This window comes from Paramisgurnus dabryanus, chromosome 13 (genome assembly GCF_030506205.2).
Source record: "Paramisgurnus dabryanus chromosome 13, PD_genome_1.1, whole genome shotgun sequence".
Lineage (NCBI taxonomy): Eukaryota > Metazoa > Chordata > Actinopteri > Cypriniformes > Cobitidae > Paramisgurnus > Paramisgurnus dabryanus.
The window spans coordinates 14,512,516-14,528,369 of record NC_133349.1 but is presented as its reverse complement, the minus strand read 5'-3'; the positions used below and the strand labels follow the sequence as shown (position 1 = coordinate 14,528,369).

At 35.9% G+C, this 15,854-nt stretch overlaps 3 protein-coding genes across 3 annotated transcripts in view; 1 reads left to right on the top strand and 2 right to left on the bottom strand.

The window, feature by feature from the left end:
- Window positions 1-511: 511 nt before the first annotated feature.
- Window positions 512-5,730, top strand: ndrg1b (N-myc downstream regulated 1b). Its single transcript, XM_065298258.2, has 14 exons — window positions 512-679; window positions 1,170-1,275; window positions 1,450-1,570; window positions 2,325-2,387; window positions 3,184-3,244; window positions 3,363-3,449; window positions 3,579-3,635; window positions 3,721-3,824; window positions 3,910-3,972; window positions 4,064-4,115; window positions 4,210-4,257; window positions 4,394-4,429; window positions 4,512-4,563; window positions 4,748-5,730. The coding sequence occupies exons 1-14, from the start codon at window positions 632-634 to the stop codon at window positions 4,936-4,938; spliced, it is 1,089 nt and encodes a 362-aa protein (XP_065154330.1). The 5' UTR covers window positions 512-631; the 3' UTR covers window positions 4,939-5,730.
- A 120-nt stretch (window positions 5,731-5,850) lies between these two features.
- On the bottom strand, window positions 5,851-9,500 carry ccn4b (cellular communication network factor 4b). Its single transcript, XM_065245374.2, has 5 exons — window positions 9,253-9,500; window positions 7,934-8,210; window positions 7,161-7,418; window positions 6,872-7,065; window positions 5,851-6,759 (listed from the first exon to the last, which is right to left on the bottom strand). Exons 1-5 carry the CDS (start codon window positions 9,298-9,300, stop codon window positions 6,460-6,462), a joined length of 1,077 nt encoding a protein of 358 aa, XP_065101446.2. The 5' UTR covers window positions 9,301-9,500; the 3' UTR covers window positions 5,851-6,459.
- Window positions 9,501-10,799: 1,299 nt separating this feature from the next.
- tg (thyroglobulin) overlaps window positions 10,800-15,854 on the bottom strand; it is a 64,333-nt gene continuing 59,278 nt past the window's right edge. Inside the window, exons 45-48 of the mRNA XM_073811704.1 lie at window positions 12,174-12,281; window positions 11,482-11,622; window positions 11,203-11,396; window positions 10,800-11,069 (exon numbers count right to left, since the gene is read on the bottom strand). Coding sequence (XP_073667805.1) covers window positions 10,936-11,069; window positions 11,203-11,396; window positions 11,482-11,622; window positions 12,174-12,281 — 577 coding nt within the window. The 3' untranslated portion in view covers window positions 10,800-10,935. The remainder of the gene's footprint in view (window positions 11,070-11,202; window positions 11,397-11,481; window positions 11,623-12,173; window positions 12,282-15,854) is intronic.

The following is a 15,854-nucleotide window of genomic DNA, read 5'->3' as shown; positions in this document are numbered from 1 at the left end:
TGCTTCACGCCTGCACAAACATGTCGCACGTAGCCCTCATCATCTTAATGTTAAATAAGCTTAGCACTGTCATTCTGTAAACAGTGTACTTATAAGGTCACTTACCATAAGGTACATTTCCTCAAAGATCTCCGCAAAATCATGACTACATCACCTTTGGTCCATGTAATTATTTTGGTTTGGTTGATTTCTTGCATACATTTTGTGTCAGTATTATAATTTTTTTTAAGGTGTTTTAGATTAGCAAAGCAGTACACACTAAAAGCTTAGTGAATAATTGTATAATTTATGTTAAAGAGGTGACTCAAATGCTTTTTCAAACTCTCATGTGTTTCATTCATAAATTGTTTATGCATGGAAAACAGAAGAGCTTGGACCGATTCAGTAATGCCAGTGTCAAGCTTAACTTACTGATCCTATTTGAAGCACTATCCATCCTTAAAGAATTAGGCTCCTTCTGGCCAGGATGCAAGTCATGCTGGGATTTAGATGTTTACGCCGAACTGTAAAAAGGGGATATAAAACCCAGAGCTCAGTGCATTCTGTGCAAGGAGCACGAATCAGTCTACAAAACAAGATCTGATCAAACACTACGATCTTTTGTACACCTGCCTCCCACGACAGTGTAGCCATGGTACTGGAGGACTCTGAGTGTTGTGCCTTTGATCTTGAGATCACTGTGAGTTCTGGTAGTTTTACAGGTCTTTTGCGGTCGTTGTGTTCAAACTGTGAAAAAAACTGCCTTTCTTATTGATTGATTTGATAATCATGTGTTTGCATTAGCATTGTTAGAGCTTTAGATGTTACTATTAATGCATTTTGATGATGATGATGATGGAGAGATATTTTATTATGGTACTGTAATAGGAATTGCTTTGTATGCTCAAGGTGTTTTCATGTTTGCTCGACCTGCTTAAACATTTAATATTTCCTCACCCTTTGGCTGACTTGGAGGGATTTGTAATACATTGCACTTTGTAAAGCAGCTTTGGAACAATTATATTGTGAAAAGTGTAAATATTGCTGATGTCATTTTGTAACTTCCTTTTAAATACATATAAAATATTTATAGGCTATTTATAACACTTTTAAAATACATTTCCATAGAAAGCAAAATAAATATCTGTGTTATGGTGTTATGCTCAAAATGTGGTGGTGTGCTCTTTTAGGAGGATGCTGTCGAGACTCCCTTTGGTAAGGTGCACTGTACCATGAAGGGGGTTGCAAAGAGCAACCGCCCTGCCATCCTGACTTTTCATGACATCGGCCTGAACCGTAAGTATATCCTATAGTATAAAGCCTCATGCAAAGAATTTTTAATGTCTGTAAAACTTTCTACTACCATTACTCGGTGTTTGTGAAATATAAAATAAATCAAAGACCCATTTTATTGGGCTAAATAATTTCTGTATGAATGCTTTTAATAATACAGTGCTCTTTGTTCTGTAGATAAAACTTGTTTTGAGTCACTCTTTGAACATAAAGACATGCATGAGATCACGCAACACTTTGCTGTGTGTCATGTTGACGCCCCAGGACAGCACGAAGGTGCCAGCACAATCTCCACAGAGTAAGTGAGAGGTCATTGTAGTACCATATAAGTCCATCAGTGATCACAAGAGGAGAGCTACAATCTAAACACCTAAGCTTTATAAAGTCAATAGCTTGAATGAAACACAATTTACATAATAAAATAATAGCTTCTCTTACTTTTTCTATCAGCAAAGCCAAAAAAATTGCCTTTTAGGATCCATTCAAATCATACCATAGTAAATCTGCTCTAAGAAGTATTCACCACAGATTGTTTCAATCACAGACAGTTTTAATCACAACACTTTCGCACCAGACAGAATGTAGGTCAGCCTGCCAGTCGTTGGGTCTAAGGGGAGCAGACATGTTTATGATCTGCCATCTGCCATCTGCTACAGCTACACAACTGACATCCACCACCATAATCCAACTTATAAGAGTCACTGACCTCAGGTATTAGTGAGGTCATTGACCTCACTAATACCTGAAAGCCATTAGCCAGTCTTGACCTGTAATGCTGTTCTGATTGGACATTTGTGGTATTTGACTTCCATTGAAAAGCAAAGATGCATCACAAATAAGATCTTTTCAATATCATAAAAGTAAACCAAGGACAAATGAAGAGTTTCTTTCACAATTGCCTGCCTCTCAGTAATCTTGCACATCTCTGCTAGAGTTAGATTAAATCTTGAAAATGTCACAAACTTTGCTCCGATTCGAAAGAAACTAAGCATTATCTCTATTTTAAATATCTTAAATGATCTGTAATATTCTAAAAGCATTTATTATTGTAGGTCTACATACCCATCGATGGATCAGCTGTCAGAGACCCTGCCTATGGTTCTCAAGTGCTTTGGGTGAGCATGCATGTTAAATAGTTGTCTTTTAAACCCAGCTTGGATCTTCAACTCACATACTCATTTATTATGCAAAAAATTATTTTATTTTGTTTGAGATTAAACTAGATTAATCTATGGCCAGCCCTAATTTTGGAATATGTTTACAAAATATATTTTTCACCCATATTTTTTTGGTCATATATTATTAGTTTTTGTAAATTTTAAAATATATTTATAAAATAAATAAATACATTTTAAAGCATTAAAGAATATATTCACGTTGCATTGACAGAAAAACTTTGTTTTTGTTACAAACCTGTAAACATAACCGTTTTAAAAAGGTTAAAGTTAAATATAGTTTCAACATTAAAAATATACTTTATAAAATTAACTTGCATTTAGCATTTATTTAAAATATTATTTTGTAAATAATACATTTTTTTCAAAATGGAATGTAAAATTAGAAATGTATTTGCTTGCACTTGAATATATGTTGATTATGAAGGTTAAAACTAAATATATTTCCAAATTCAAAAGCATTACTTTCGGCAAAGTGTATTTCGGATATATTTTAAATATATTTTTGGCCAGAGAAATGTATTTTTTGCTGAATGGGTTGAAAGAACCTTTGTCTTAAAAGCTTCTTAGGAGATTCAAAATGCTTTTTCTGTGGCATTACTGCAAATGTTTTTCATATTTTTAAGAATGTATGCTTAAAACTTGGACTTGTCAAAATCTACCCAGATCCATTTAACTCTTGGATGAAGTAGTCTTAATGCAAACCTTACTGAATGCTTGCACTTTTCTCATATAGGATAAGCAGTGTGATTGGACTGGCGGTTGGTGCTGGAGCCAACATTCTTTGCCGCTTTGCAGTGAGTTTTATCTTTTGAATTGGATTTGTTTTAAACATGGATAGTCACATTGCGTGTTATTACACAGGAATATGAGATCCTCATTAATTATTTACTTTTTTAAATGTGTTTCCTAAAGTTAAAACATCCAGATTTGGTTGAAGGTCTTGTTCTGATTAATATGAATGCTCAGGCAGAGAGCTTAATGGACCGGGCAACACAAAAGGTACAAAATGAATTACCCTTTCTTTACTTGCATTCTGACTGGGATTAGAAATTATTGTATGTGCAATTTTAAAAGTTCATGTGCCATAGCATCTGCACAAATTCACACAAAAAATGACTTTCTAAACAGATTACAAGCTGGACTCATGCTCTCCCTGACACAGTTATATCACATCTTTTTGGAAAGGTAAGAAACAATGAATTATAAAACACTTTTATTCTCCTTTACATCTCACAAGGTTTTGGTTGGTTAACATTTACTAATATTGTAGGAGGAGATTCAGAACAATCCCGAGCGGATTGCAACCTTCCGTCACTACATTACAAACAGCATTAACCAGTCCAACTTACAGCAGTTTGTCAAGTCCTACAAAAGGTATCACTCATGTATTCTGTATGGTCTTTAACTAAACTTGACAGGCCCTGTAGCAAGGGGTAACTGATTTTATCTATCTTCTCAGTCGGCGGGATCTGGAGATTGAAAGACCTGTACAAGGAGAAAACGTTAATGTACGAACCCTCAAGTAAGTCCCAATTGATGACCACAGTTTTTAGTTCTTCAGACCTACCTAAATTTCTGAACTTCTTATTACTGACCAGTTGTTTTTATGACAGGTGTCCAGCCTTGCTGATAGCAGGTGATAGTTCTCCTGCTGTGGATGCTGTGGTGAGTCTTTTTTCTTTATCGTCTTAATCTTTAAGACAGATGCCCATTGAATCACACTATAGGTGCTTATAATGTAAAATATTTTACCTAACAGGTTGACAGCAACTCCAGAATGAATCCAACAACCACCACCCTGCTCAAGGTCAACCAATTAACTCAAAAGCTAATTTGATTGACTGTCTGGATTAAGCTTCTTTTAGCATATAATATGCATATAATTCATTTAAGCTAAAATGTCATATTCCTTATTAAAATTATAATATGTAAAAAATTTCTAGATGGCTGACTGTGGAGGCCTTCCACAGGTTGACCAGGTATTCTCTTTATACATCATATACATTTACATAATTTGCATAACTTAAAATAAAATAAAGCAAATGTTGTGCCTTTTTGCAGCCTGGCAAACTGATAGAAGCTTTCAAGTACTTTATCCAGGGCATGGGCTACAGTAAGTGCATATTATTATAAAAAAGTGTCTATAATTATTTTTACACTGATTTTCAAATAATAAATAATTAACTTTAGCTACATCTAGTATAAGCACCAATTGCTTCATAAAACAATAAAAGCTGCAAGATTGTTATGGCTCAATTATGCAGGGGTTTCTTCTCATTTAAATCTCTTTGTCACAGTGCCATCTGCAAGTATGACTCGTCTGGTTCTCTCTCGTACGGGCAGCAGCTCATCCCTGCATCATAGCCGCAATCGATGTGGCACAAACACATCACAGGACGAGCGTGGACGTACCCATACTGATGTCTCCATGGACAGCACCTTCAACAGCATAGAGCACAACCCCTCAGGACCCATACTTTCTGTTTAGCTGTTATGCTAAATGCCTGATGTAATCACACCACTGATGCAGATATAAGAATGTAACTAGGCAACTAATTCTGAATCATCTGAAAGTTGATGTTCCTATTAAATCACATTTAATGATGCACTGCCTGCATCATAAGGGATTTACTGTAAGCAGGGTCAGGTCAGCACAGCAAACATATGTAACTTATACCCATTAAACTAGACATTGAGCTAGTCTAGTGCTTTGTTACTTTTGATTTTTTAACAGTATAATAAACATCCACATTTTTTATTATATAAAATTATATGGACACATTTATAGTATAGTGCAAAAGTCTTAGGCCACCACCACCAGATTTGTTGTTTTAGAAGTGTTAATGTCCATCCATATTTATTTTTCAATCTATTTTAAACAGAAAATACAGGAATATGTAGTAAAAAATAATAATTTTGAGGACTAAATGTATTCTTTAGGCATTGTGAGTGTTTAATGTGACCTCTCTTGGCACTAAACACATCTTGAGCGTTTTTGAGCAGAATGAAAGAGTAATTTCATTAAAATTAGAAATTATGATTTAATTTCATTTAGGTTTAAGAGATCCTGCAGTTTCCTGCTATTGCACAAGTGGAAGGGGAGTTTACCCTAAAAACTTGACACATCAGTTTATATTTTTATACAGTTTTTAATACTATATACATGTTTCTTGTATTTTCTGGATGTATTCTATTAAAGAGACTGAGAAACAATTATATACGATCATTATAACATTGCAAAAACAACTATTCTAATTCTGGCATGGTGGCCTAAGACTTTTGCACCGCATGTGTTAAGAAAATGTGTTATAGTGAGTATGTATTAAATGTTTTGTTGTGTGTTTTTCTGATATATGACAATTTGAACGTTTTATAAACTGTATATTACAACACTTGCATATGATTTTTAGAAGTGTATTTAATATCAATGGTGATTTTATTACATACGATATTGGTTTTAGGAATGTACATAATAGCTGTCTGGTTAATGTTGTGTCCACTAAGACCACTCAGAATGTATCTAAAATAAATAAAGTAAAAAAAAAAATTCATTTATTCATTTATTAAAGTACATTTATTAACTGTTTTATTGCTGTGTCATACGTTAATACGCGGAAATCTTTAAATGCATTTTTTCACACACCATGTTCCTTTACTGAACCGTAAAATGGTGCTGTAATACAACACAATATGATTAGAATAAATAACATTATTACAAGCAAATTACATAATTTACATATACTTATATATATTGTATGTTATATTAAAAATGTTATATGAAATTTCACAAATGCAAAAAGAAGCAGTGCACCTGTACAGAGGTGTCACAAATTATATGACATTGCACCTTTTCGTATTTACTTAAATTACTCTTCATTGAGTAACAACAGAAATAAATACAAACAATTGCATAAAGATAAACAAAGATTTTTTTGTTAACACAAAATATCTTTTTTTCATTTGTCAAGGATATTGCATAGAATCCTCGTAGTAACTTCTTGTTAATGAATTAGTTAATGATTTCATTAAACTCATAGTATTGCTCCAGATCTGCAAAGATATCATTCGGATTCCTGCAGGAGAGGTTGCAGAAGCAGGCGTTGATCCACATGTATTTCCAGGTAAGGATTGATCCATTGGGACACTCAAACTCCACGTCAATGGTCTTAGACTTGTAGGGAATGCAGCAGCGCTCATCGATACAAACTCCACAGTACTTGGGCCAATATTGCTTCTTACTGACACAGCCCGAGATGTTGAAGTTCTGAAATTCTGGCTCACGGTAGATGTTCAGGCATTTCTTACCCGGCTGAGCCATGGTTATGACAAATAGTTAGTGACCAAATAAATGAACAAATAAGTCAATCAATGTATTACCGAGTGAATACCTTAGAAAATGACGAGTGATATGAAATTCTTACTCTAAAGTGCTTTGTGATGTCCACCTCACAAGGTCGCAGATTACACAGTCGAGACTCTTTCTCCATCACGCACTCAGCATTGTCATTCGAGATGCGCAGTGATACCCCCCGCCCGCAGGTCTTTGAGCAGGGACTCCATGGGGTTGTCTGGGTAATGCAATTTTTGTGCCAAATATCATTAGTGGAGAGGGACACTGAAATAGACAATAAAGAGAAGCATGAAATTTACTTATTAAAAAACATAAAAGCAATATTTATGTATTTTACATTATATTCATTCACCGCTTACCTTCCTCAGGGGCGTGTCTGGGGTTGGTCTTGCGTAGTTTACGGGACTCCTCACAGATCCATTTCTCACAACACTGGCCTGGTATCTTTACTCTTTTGGGTGACTGACACCACACCCGGGGTGGCAGGGACTCGGTGCAGAGGGGCACGCACCCAATAGCCCCATTCACACACAGACAGCGGTACTTACAATTGGGTTGAAAGCTTTGTCCATTGCGGTAAATCACACCGTCATGCTCACAGCCTGTTCCCCTAACATCTGAAACACAGGACAGGTTATATATACAAAATCTCAGATTTGGGCAAAAATCTCCAATGATCAATAAAGCTTATATATTATTATTATTATTATGCACATTAATAAATATAAATTAGTCTGTTTAATAGGCTTTATGCCCAGCTGCACTACTTCCTTGAACTTCAGCCAGCTCCTGTCTACCATTATTGGACAAACTGATTAATCCAGGTGTGCCTGACCTCAGTAGTCACAAACAAACTGATTAATCCAGGTGTGCCTGACCTCAGTAGTCACAACAACAATAATCAGACACACCTGGATTAATCAGTTTGTCCAATAATGGCAGACAGGAAACAAGGAGCTGGCTGAAGTTCAGGAATCAGTGCAGCTGGGCATAAAGCCTATTAGATCAACAGATTAATCTGCATTTACAAAAATGTTTCTATGATACTGTATTTTATTGTAGGTTCATGCATGATCAATCTTGGCTATATTATACAATTTAAAGCAGTTAAGGAATATTTGGGGTCACTTACATGCACACAATCCTTTTTCGTACCTCGGCTTGTCAGCGCTGTAGTCACAGTAAAGTCCTTTATGATAGTCACACGTATCTCTTTCATTACAGGTCTCGCCCACCTGCTTGGCACAGGTTTTGCAGCAGTCACACCCGTCCGTCAACAGGCTGACCCCAGGCGGACACTTGGGGGCAATCTTGGGGCATTTACAGGGCCATTTGCAGTATCGAGTCCGGTTATAAGGGTCCAAATCCGTGGTTACATAAGGAGAGTCGGTGGAGTTTTGGGAACTGGCCTGTGCACAATAAAAAGGTAAACTATAAACAGGGAGGTTCTATTAACAATTTAGCCACAAGGGGGCAGCACAGAGTACGATTTGAAACGACATTGAAATGAGGTCCTAGCTTGACTAATTGGTAGCTAATTGTAATGTAAAATACAAATAGAGGACAATAGAAATGCTTCTCAAAATCATTTTGATAAAAAAAACGCAAATGCTGCCAATATAATATAATCACATTAGTGAAAGGTTTAGAAAAACCTAAATACAAAATAAATTGCTTTATTCAAACTATCCACAAATGCTGTTGTTATCCTAAAATATCCTACTTAAAAGTTGAACTTTGTCTCTTAGTACATACACTATTCTTTAAAGTTTTGGGGATACTCATTCTTTATTTACATTCTCCCACATTTTAAAATATTAATCGTCAAAACTTTACAATTAAAAAAACTTACATCATATATAATAAATCAAAACTGTGTTATATTTAAGTATGTTCAAACAACAAAATCAAATGCACACTGCTGGGAAACTTGCAAAAAAATATCTCGGAGTATTTAATCAAGAAACTTGAGGTTTTATCCTAAAAAACTTCATAAACAGTACGTAATGAGTTTCCTATTCTCTTATTGGGCACCTTTTCTTTATTATTTGTACCAAGTTATCCATAATAAATGCAAATGAAAAAATCCATGTTAGCACAATTATTTATTATTTAACAAGCTTTTAAGCACACACCCTTGTATCACAATATTATATATCTCATCGGAGTTAAGTGAGCCTCAACTTTTCAATAATAGCCTATGGGTCATTTACAGGACCCACGAGATTCTTCTGTACCATTCTAATGCGTAATGAATCTGGCAATGTATACCATCATATTTGGCACAGTGCTGAACGCTTTCCAATAATAAGCTACTTTCTGTTGTCTCGTGCAATGATAAACTACATCACGACTTCACTTAACAGGAGCTGCGAGACTTCCAAAATATTCTTGCTTTTCGAAATACTGCGTGAATTAAACACATCAGCTCATAACGGTAAGACAGCTTACCTGATGCAAACTGGCTGTCAGAAAAATCCACGACAGGAGTCTCCACATTACTATATTCCTGAATGAAATACATTGAAACAAGAAATGTAGATATTACATTTAAAATCCACAGCACACTTAGTTTGGTCCCCGCGTGGCATCCACAGAGCGCGCACTGGCACGCTCGCACTCGTGTGGTTTAATGTACGCGTGTCTTGCTTTACGTCAGTAAGGACGCGCGTTGGGGTTTTCTTTGGAGATTCTGCTTCAGTTTAGTTCACACCACTCTGTCAAAGCACTTAAAATGGCGCCTTTTAACATTGTCGGTTAATTCGTTTGTTTGTTATTTTTATAAATAAAATGAGATTATGATAAACTCCTACGTTATAATAATTATGTCTTGGCACATTGACATGATTTTTCCATAACAGGTTAAGTGTACACAATCTTAGCAAGCTATTTGGTTTGTAAATTCCTTTACAGATGTTCCTGGCATAAGATCTGATATAAATTTAAGCCTTGCAATCGTCATTACTTATGTAGCCTTGAGCTCTTAACATTTGGAAAAACATCTTAAACCATAATTCAAGATAAGAGCAACAGCGAGAGAGAACTTTGTGACCTCAACACACGTTTTTCCAGGCAAAACTGTCTAAATGGTAAAATAGAGGAGTAAAGAAACTGATCTAGAAAAACAATTAACTTAAACAGATTTATGCATTCATGAGGCGAAATGTTCTGTTGCGCAAGCTGCATATTTGAGTTTTATGCATTTGTTTGCATGATTTTCATTACCAGTCAAATGTAAGTGTACAAAAGTTGCCACTGGGATGATCCCCTTAAAAAAGGTCCTACTATTTAGGTACAGATGATATACATTTATTCCCAACATGTACTTTTTGTCCTAAAAATATGCACTCTTTATGTGTACTATTTGAAAGCATACCTTTTCTGACAGTGTACCCAGATAATGCAAAACAACCTATTAGTATACACATTTGCTATGCACACACGAGCACGAACACACAATTTCCCATGATTTGTATTAAATGTATGCCAAAAAAATTAAGCATGTTTACATAGTTAATCCGACTGCAGGGAAGCATGCTAGTGATGGACTAAACATAAAACAGCCAATAAAATACCCTAATGCAACAGACCTTTTAATGAAAATGTGTTTATTTTTAACCCCATACTGCAGATTGTGTAACTTTGTTTAATAGTGCATATGGAAGCAATTCAAAAATGCTCATTCTAAGAAAGTGTCCATGCAGACACAGGACATTAGAACAGAACAGTCTAGACAAAGAGGAAAGACCTGTTATGATCTCTGAGAATAAAGTGACAATTAGGTCTCAGAATAGCTCTCCGTCAGTTGCATACAATCCTACAGCAACATCTGGATACTTGCAAACGGTCAGTATTGCTCATGTCTTTCCTTGCACTTTTGTCTTTGGCTTTCACAATAAATCACCACATCAGTGACAATTGGTTTGAATTTATAAACAACAAAGGTTTAAAGATAATTCCCTTTGTTTATCATTTAAAAAACAAACAAGCAACAAAAGTGTTTTCAATGCAGTTTATTGCTGAAGTTCTACAATGAATGGTCAATCATTCATTATTATAAAAGATTAACATCAACAGGGCTAAAAATTGAACATGAAACTGAAATCAGAAGACCATCTGCAAGTCATTAGTACTCTAACTGTAAGCATCTTTCTCAGATTTGGGTTTATTGGGAGTCACAGAGAAGTTGGACGCTCCCATCGTTGGCTCTTGGGTTGCAGTCTGAAAGCGTCCAGTGTCTCCTACTGCAGCTCTACAGGATAGTTTGGCTATAATGTAAAACAGAATCAGTTTTTTAGGTATACACGTATCATCAGTGAACAACAACAACAACAACATATACATTAAGCATACAAATTCAAAACGTATATTTGTTTAGAAATTATTCAAAACCCCACTAACCAGTAGATTTGATCAGAGCAGGCACGTACTGAGACCAGAAGGAACACTGAGGGGTCTGAAGGTTCTTGCGGTTACCGAGCATGACAGACATCTCCTTAAAGCCCCGCCCACCAGAATAAGGCATGAACTTAGGCCAAGAGGGCAAAAATTTACTGAAAGATGTCCTAGATGCAGCAAGAGGCAGATTGGGGTTTCTGTGAAGAAAAGATAAGTTACAAGAAAAGACAAGACGAGTAGAGAACAATCATATGCAACACACAACCAGTTCATGATACATACCCAGACTTTATGAAGTTTGCCATGTAACTCATGATCTGCAGGGTCAGCGTTCTCTCCTCTGAGCTATACAGGTCATGGGTTTCAGAGGCAAGAGGAACCCCAAACAGATACTGCACATCCATAGGAGCTGACAGATCGACGCTTTGATAAACAGACAAAAGAGAAACAGAAGCATTATGCACTGCTGATGCTTTGGACAGATTACAGAATTGCAGCTCTATTCATCAAAATGACAAGAGGTAGTTCATCACTGAATGAACAGCTATTAAATAATGTCACAAAAGGTCAGAACAAGCCAAAGTTCAGATTGTCCTTGCCAGACGCTTTTCAAAAGTTAATTATGTCTATAGTTTGAGCCTTCTTGCCGCTGTTTAGAAAATTTCTTAACAGATAAACCATTCATCAAATATTGGCTCACATTAGCTTCAGAGTGGAATGCAAAACAACCATTATTCAGACTCCATAGAGACATGTGCAATGTTAATACAAGTGTAAATAATTTATAAGCTGATTTCAAAATAACCAAGGATGCTAATAAAAAAACAAAAAGTAAAAGTGTTAGCCAATGAACTGCGAATTTGATTATTTAAATATATTTATTGCACATTTTTAGTTTGTTTGCTTTTTTTGCATGGGTGGTGGTATATTTGAGTGGTGATAATTCTTTATAATAATTCATGTATGAGAAGCACCTGTTGTGGGAAGTTTCCTCAGGCAGGTGGTAGAGGTAAACACTGGTCTGAGTGTTGGCTGCCCAGAATTCGGCCATGTTGACAGCTGGACAGATGATGAAGAGGTCTCTGCAGAAATAAAGAGCCATGGAACAGATACATGCATGGTAATGTGCAAAGTTTTTCTAAATCTATCACTGCATGCTTTATAATTGTTTAATCGTTCAATTCTTTCCATGCAATTCATTCATGAGTTGTTAAATAAACGATTTCACAAGCCAGGGCTTTTTAAGCAGTGCTCTATAGGAAATGCTGGGTATTTGCAGACACTGACTTAATATCCAGCTACAGCAGCCAGGACTTTCCATGCTGCCTAATGTTGAAGTATAAACAGAAGCAGAGGTTTTAACCAAATCCATATGAAATCCATCAGACATAGTCTTGTCTGGTCAAATTATAACATATAAAGCTATTTATGGGTGGGTGTTGGCATTTGGGCTACTTTTAAAGGTAAAGAGTACATATGATCAGGAAATGATGTAAGTTAGGCTCGATCCATGCCACAATGTGTTGAAGCATACTTAAAATACTTGTGTGTATACAGCTCTTGTTTTCTTGTTGTCCAGGTCTGTTTGGGTTGATGTGGTCAAAGGGGTGTGTCACATGTCGGTCAGGTCTGGTCTGTACTATATATGACACTAGTGATTATGTGGGATGAAGGCTCACTCTCTCCCAAAACTAGATTTGGAGTTGCTGGCAAGAATTCAGTGCAAGTAAGGACACAGGGGTCTAAAAGCAAAGTGTGATAAACTAAAATATTGTTATTTTGCTTCACAAGGACAAGCTAAAGACTACAACGTAAATATTACTTATCCGCTAGCAACATTAAAACATGTGTTGTAGTTCCTAATATGGCAAATGTGTATTTATACACAGCATTTGTTTCTACATTTTAAATTTATTACATAAAAATTTGGCATACTGGGTCATCACAAACAGCAATAAATCAGAGAGAAAATAACAAACTGTTTCTTAAATAACTCTCAACACCCGATGCACAAAGTCAACATGCTAAACCCCTGAATGCATATTTTTCAGGGGGACTTAAAGGAAAACACCACCGTTTTTCAATATTTTAATATGTTTTACCTCAACTTGAATGAATTAATACATCCCTATCTTTTTAAATGCATGCATTTTTAATCTTTGTACAGCGCTTCATGAATGTGTTAGCATTTAACCTAGCCCCATTCATTCCTTAGGATCCAAAAAAGGTTTTATTTTGGGCCACCATACTTACTCGTGTAACTACTCGTATAACAGTCTTTAAATAGGGAACACATGGAAGTATTTGGTGGCTTCCCTGTTTGGAGCCATAGAAATGAATGGGGCTAGGCTAAATGCTAACAAATTCACGAGGCGCTGTACAAAAAGTGCACACATTGAAAAAAGATAGGTATGTATTCATTCGTCTAAGTTGAGGTAAGAACATAGTAAAATATTGAAAAATGCTGATGTTTTCTATAAAAAAACAAGTCTGATGTAGCTTAATTGGCAAAGCATTGCACTATCAAAACAAAGGTCAGGGGTTTACCAGGTATTCCCAGGGAACAAACATACTGATAAAAATATATAGCTTGGTTTAAGTCGCTTTGGATAAAAGTGTGTGCAAAATGCACAAATGTTAAATATGCTTGATACAGGGGCAGATCAAGTTTGTATTCTGAATGCAATTCTTATATTTCAAGCATAACTTAAAGTATAAAGTAAATAAACATGTTACTAATAAAAGCCGTACACTATAATGTCACTAAAAGCTCTGTGTTTTTTTTAAACTGTCTTCCTGTTACAATATGAGATTAAGCTGCCCCTACAGTAGTATACAGCAGTGGTCTCCAACATGGCTGACCACAGATTCTGTGAGTTGCCCACTAAAGCACATCTATTAATAGCATCAAATTTTATATTTATTTATTTATTACATATTTTCTATATTAGCTTGGCTTTTATGTATGTTAACATTTAAATTTAAAAAAGGAAAAAACTAAATCAACAAGTAAAACAAAAAGGTTTTGAGTAGACCATATAAAAAAGTTGCCCACTAGGGCTGCACGATAAATCGCATGTAATTGTCACGCGCATCTCTTCAGTAATGCCGGTTCCTTGATTAGTATTAAATCGCCATCAGCTGTTTTCAGATGGAGCGGCATTAACTGCACAGAGCCGTAGTTCACTGACAAGCTGGGCCATATCGCATACATATCGCAAGCGATACATCGGCGATAATTAATGCAAAATTGCCCCGATTGTCAGTGAACTACGGCTCTGTGCAGTTAATGCTGCTCCATCTGAAAGCAGCTGATGGCGATTTAACTCTAATCAAGGAACCGGCATTACTGAAGAGATGCGCGTGACAATTACATGCGATTTATCGTGCAGCCCTATTGCCCGCCACATTGTTTTATCCATTGTGGTAGCCCTTGCTCACAAAAAGGTTGGAAATCTCTTGTATATAGGGATTTAAGCAGTTTTATTTGTATACTGCCATTAAACCATTACAGATCAATGATAAGAGGCTGATAAACGAACACAATTTTATTTTGGTCAGGCACAGTTTTGCTACTTCCTTCCTCTTTACCACAAATACTTCTTTCTCTCTACCCTTATGAATGCTATTGTGGCAGCTCTGTTTAGAGAGCTGTGGTTCATGCTGAGAGTGACTGCCCCTGAAGGCACAAAATTATTTCGGATCTCGAGTCCTAGGCATTCCAGTCCACTTATACAGTCTTTTGAGGTTGCCTAACAAGCACAACAGTTTACTAAGAGCACAGCGAGGGAGGATACCAGACTTAAGTCTTCATAATGCCTTTAAATTTTCAATGTGTTCATTAAATCTTTTCTTTAAAGGACACCAACGGTAAACAAATTATCAAATGTTAACCAAATAAGAGGATTTGGCACAAATAATAAAAATAATAAACGATATCTCAGTCTACATAATGTAAAGAACATTCAGTGAAAATATACCCTTGATATCTTTAATATTGATGTAAGAAGTAAGGCAGTGTCAAAGATTTAGTGAAATCAAGACCATAAGACTTTAGGCTGGATGTCACAGGCAGGGTCACATATTTCTTATACCATTTCTATAATAGTAAAGTTACTGCTATAACACCAAGCTTTTGTTGTGGTATGCACCGGTCTTCTAGCATAAAACATTTAGTAGTGATTTAAACACTACTGATTGAAAAAGAGATAAGCTTCACAGACAGTATTCAAAAGTAGGAGGGCAACAAAGCACATTCAAATCCAATGGCTTCATAATTCCCAGTATACTAAGATTCCTCCATGAGTTTGGTTTTTGAGGACAGCATAACTACATGCGTTGCTGCCTATGATATCCCATAATCATACATTCTTAGAACTAAACTTTCTAAATGGGTTTTTCACAGTGATGCTATAGGAGAACAATTTATGGTTGAATGGTCTATTACATCACTGTGAAGAAAATCTTAAAACTTCACTTTCAGAAAAAATATCCAGATAATTTACTCACCCCTATGTCATCCAAGATGTTTCTGTCTTTGAGAAAACATTCCAGGATTTTTCTCCATATAGTGTACAGTGTACTCCATATAGACCTCTACAGTTTACAGTTTCAATGCAGTTTAAAATTGCAGTTTCAATGCAGCCTTAAAGAGC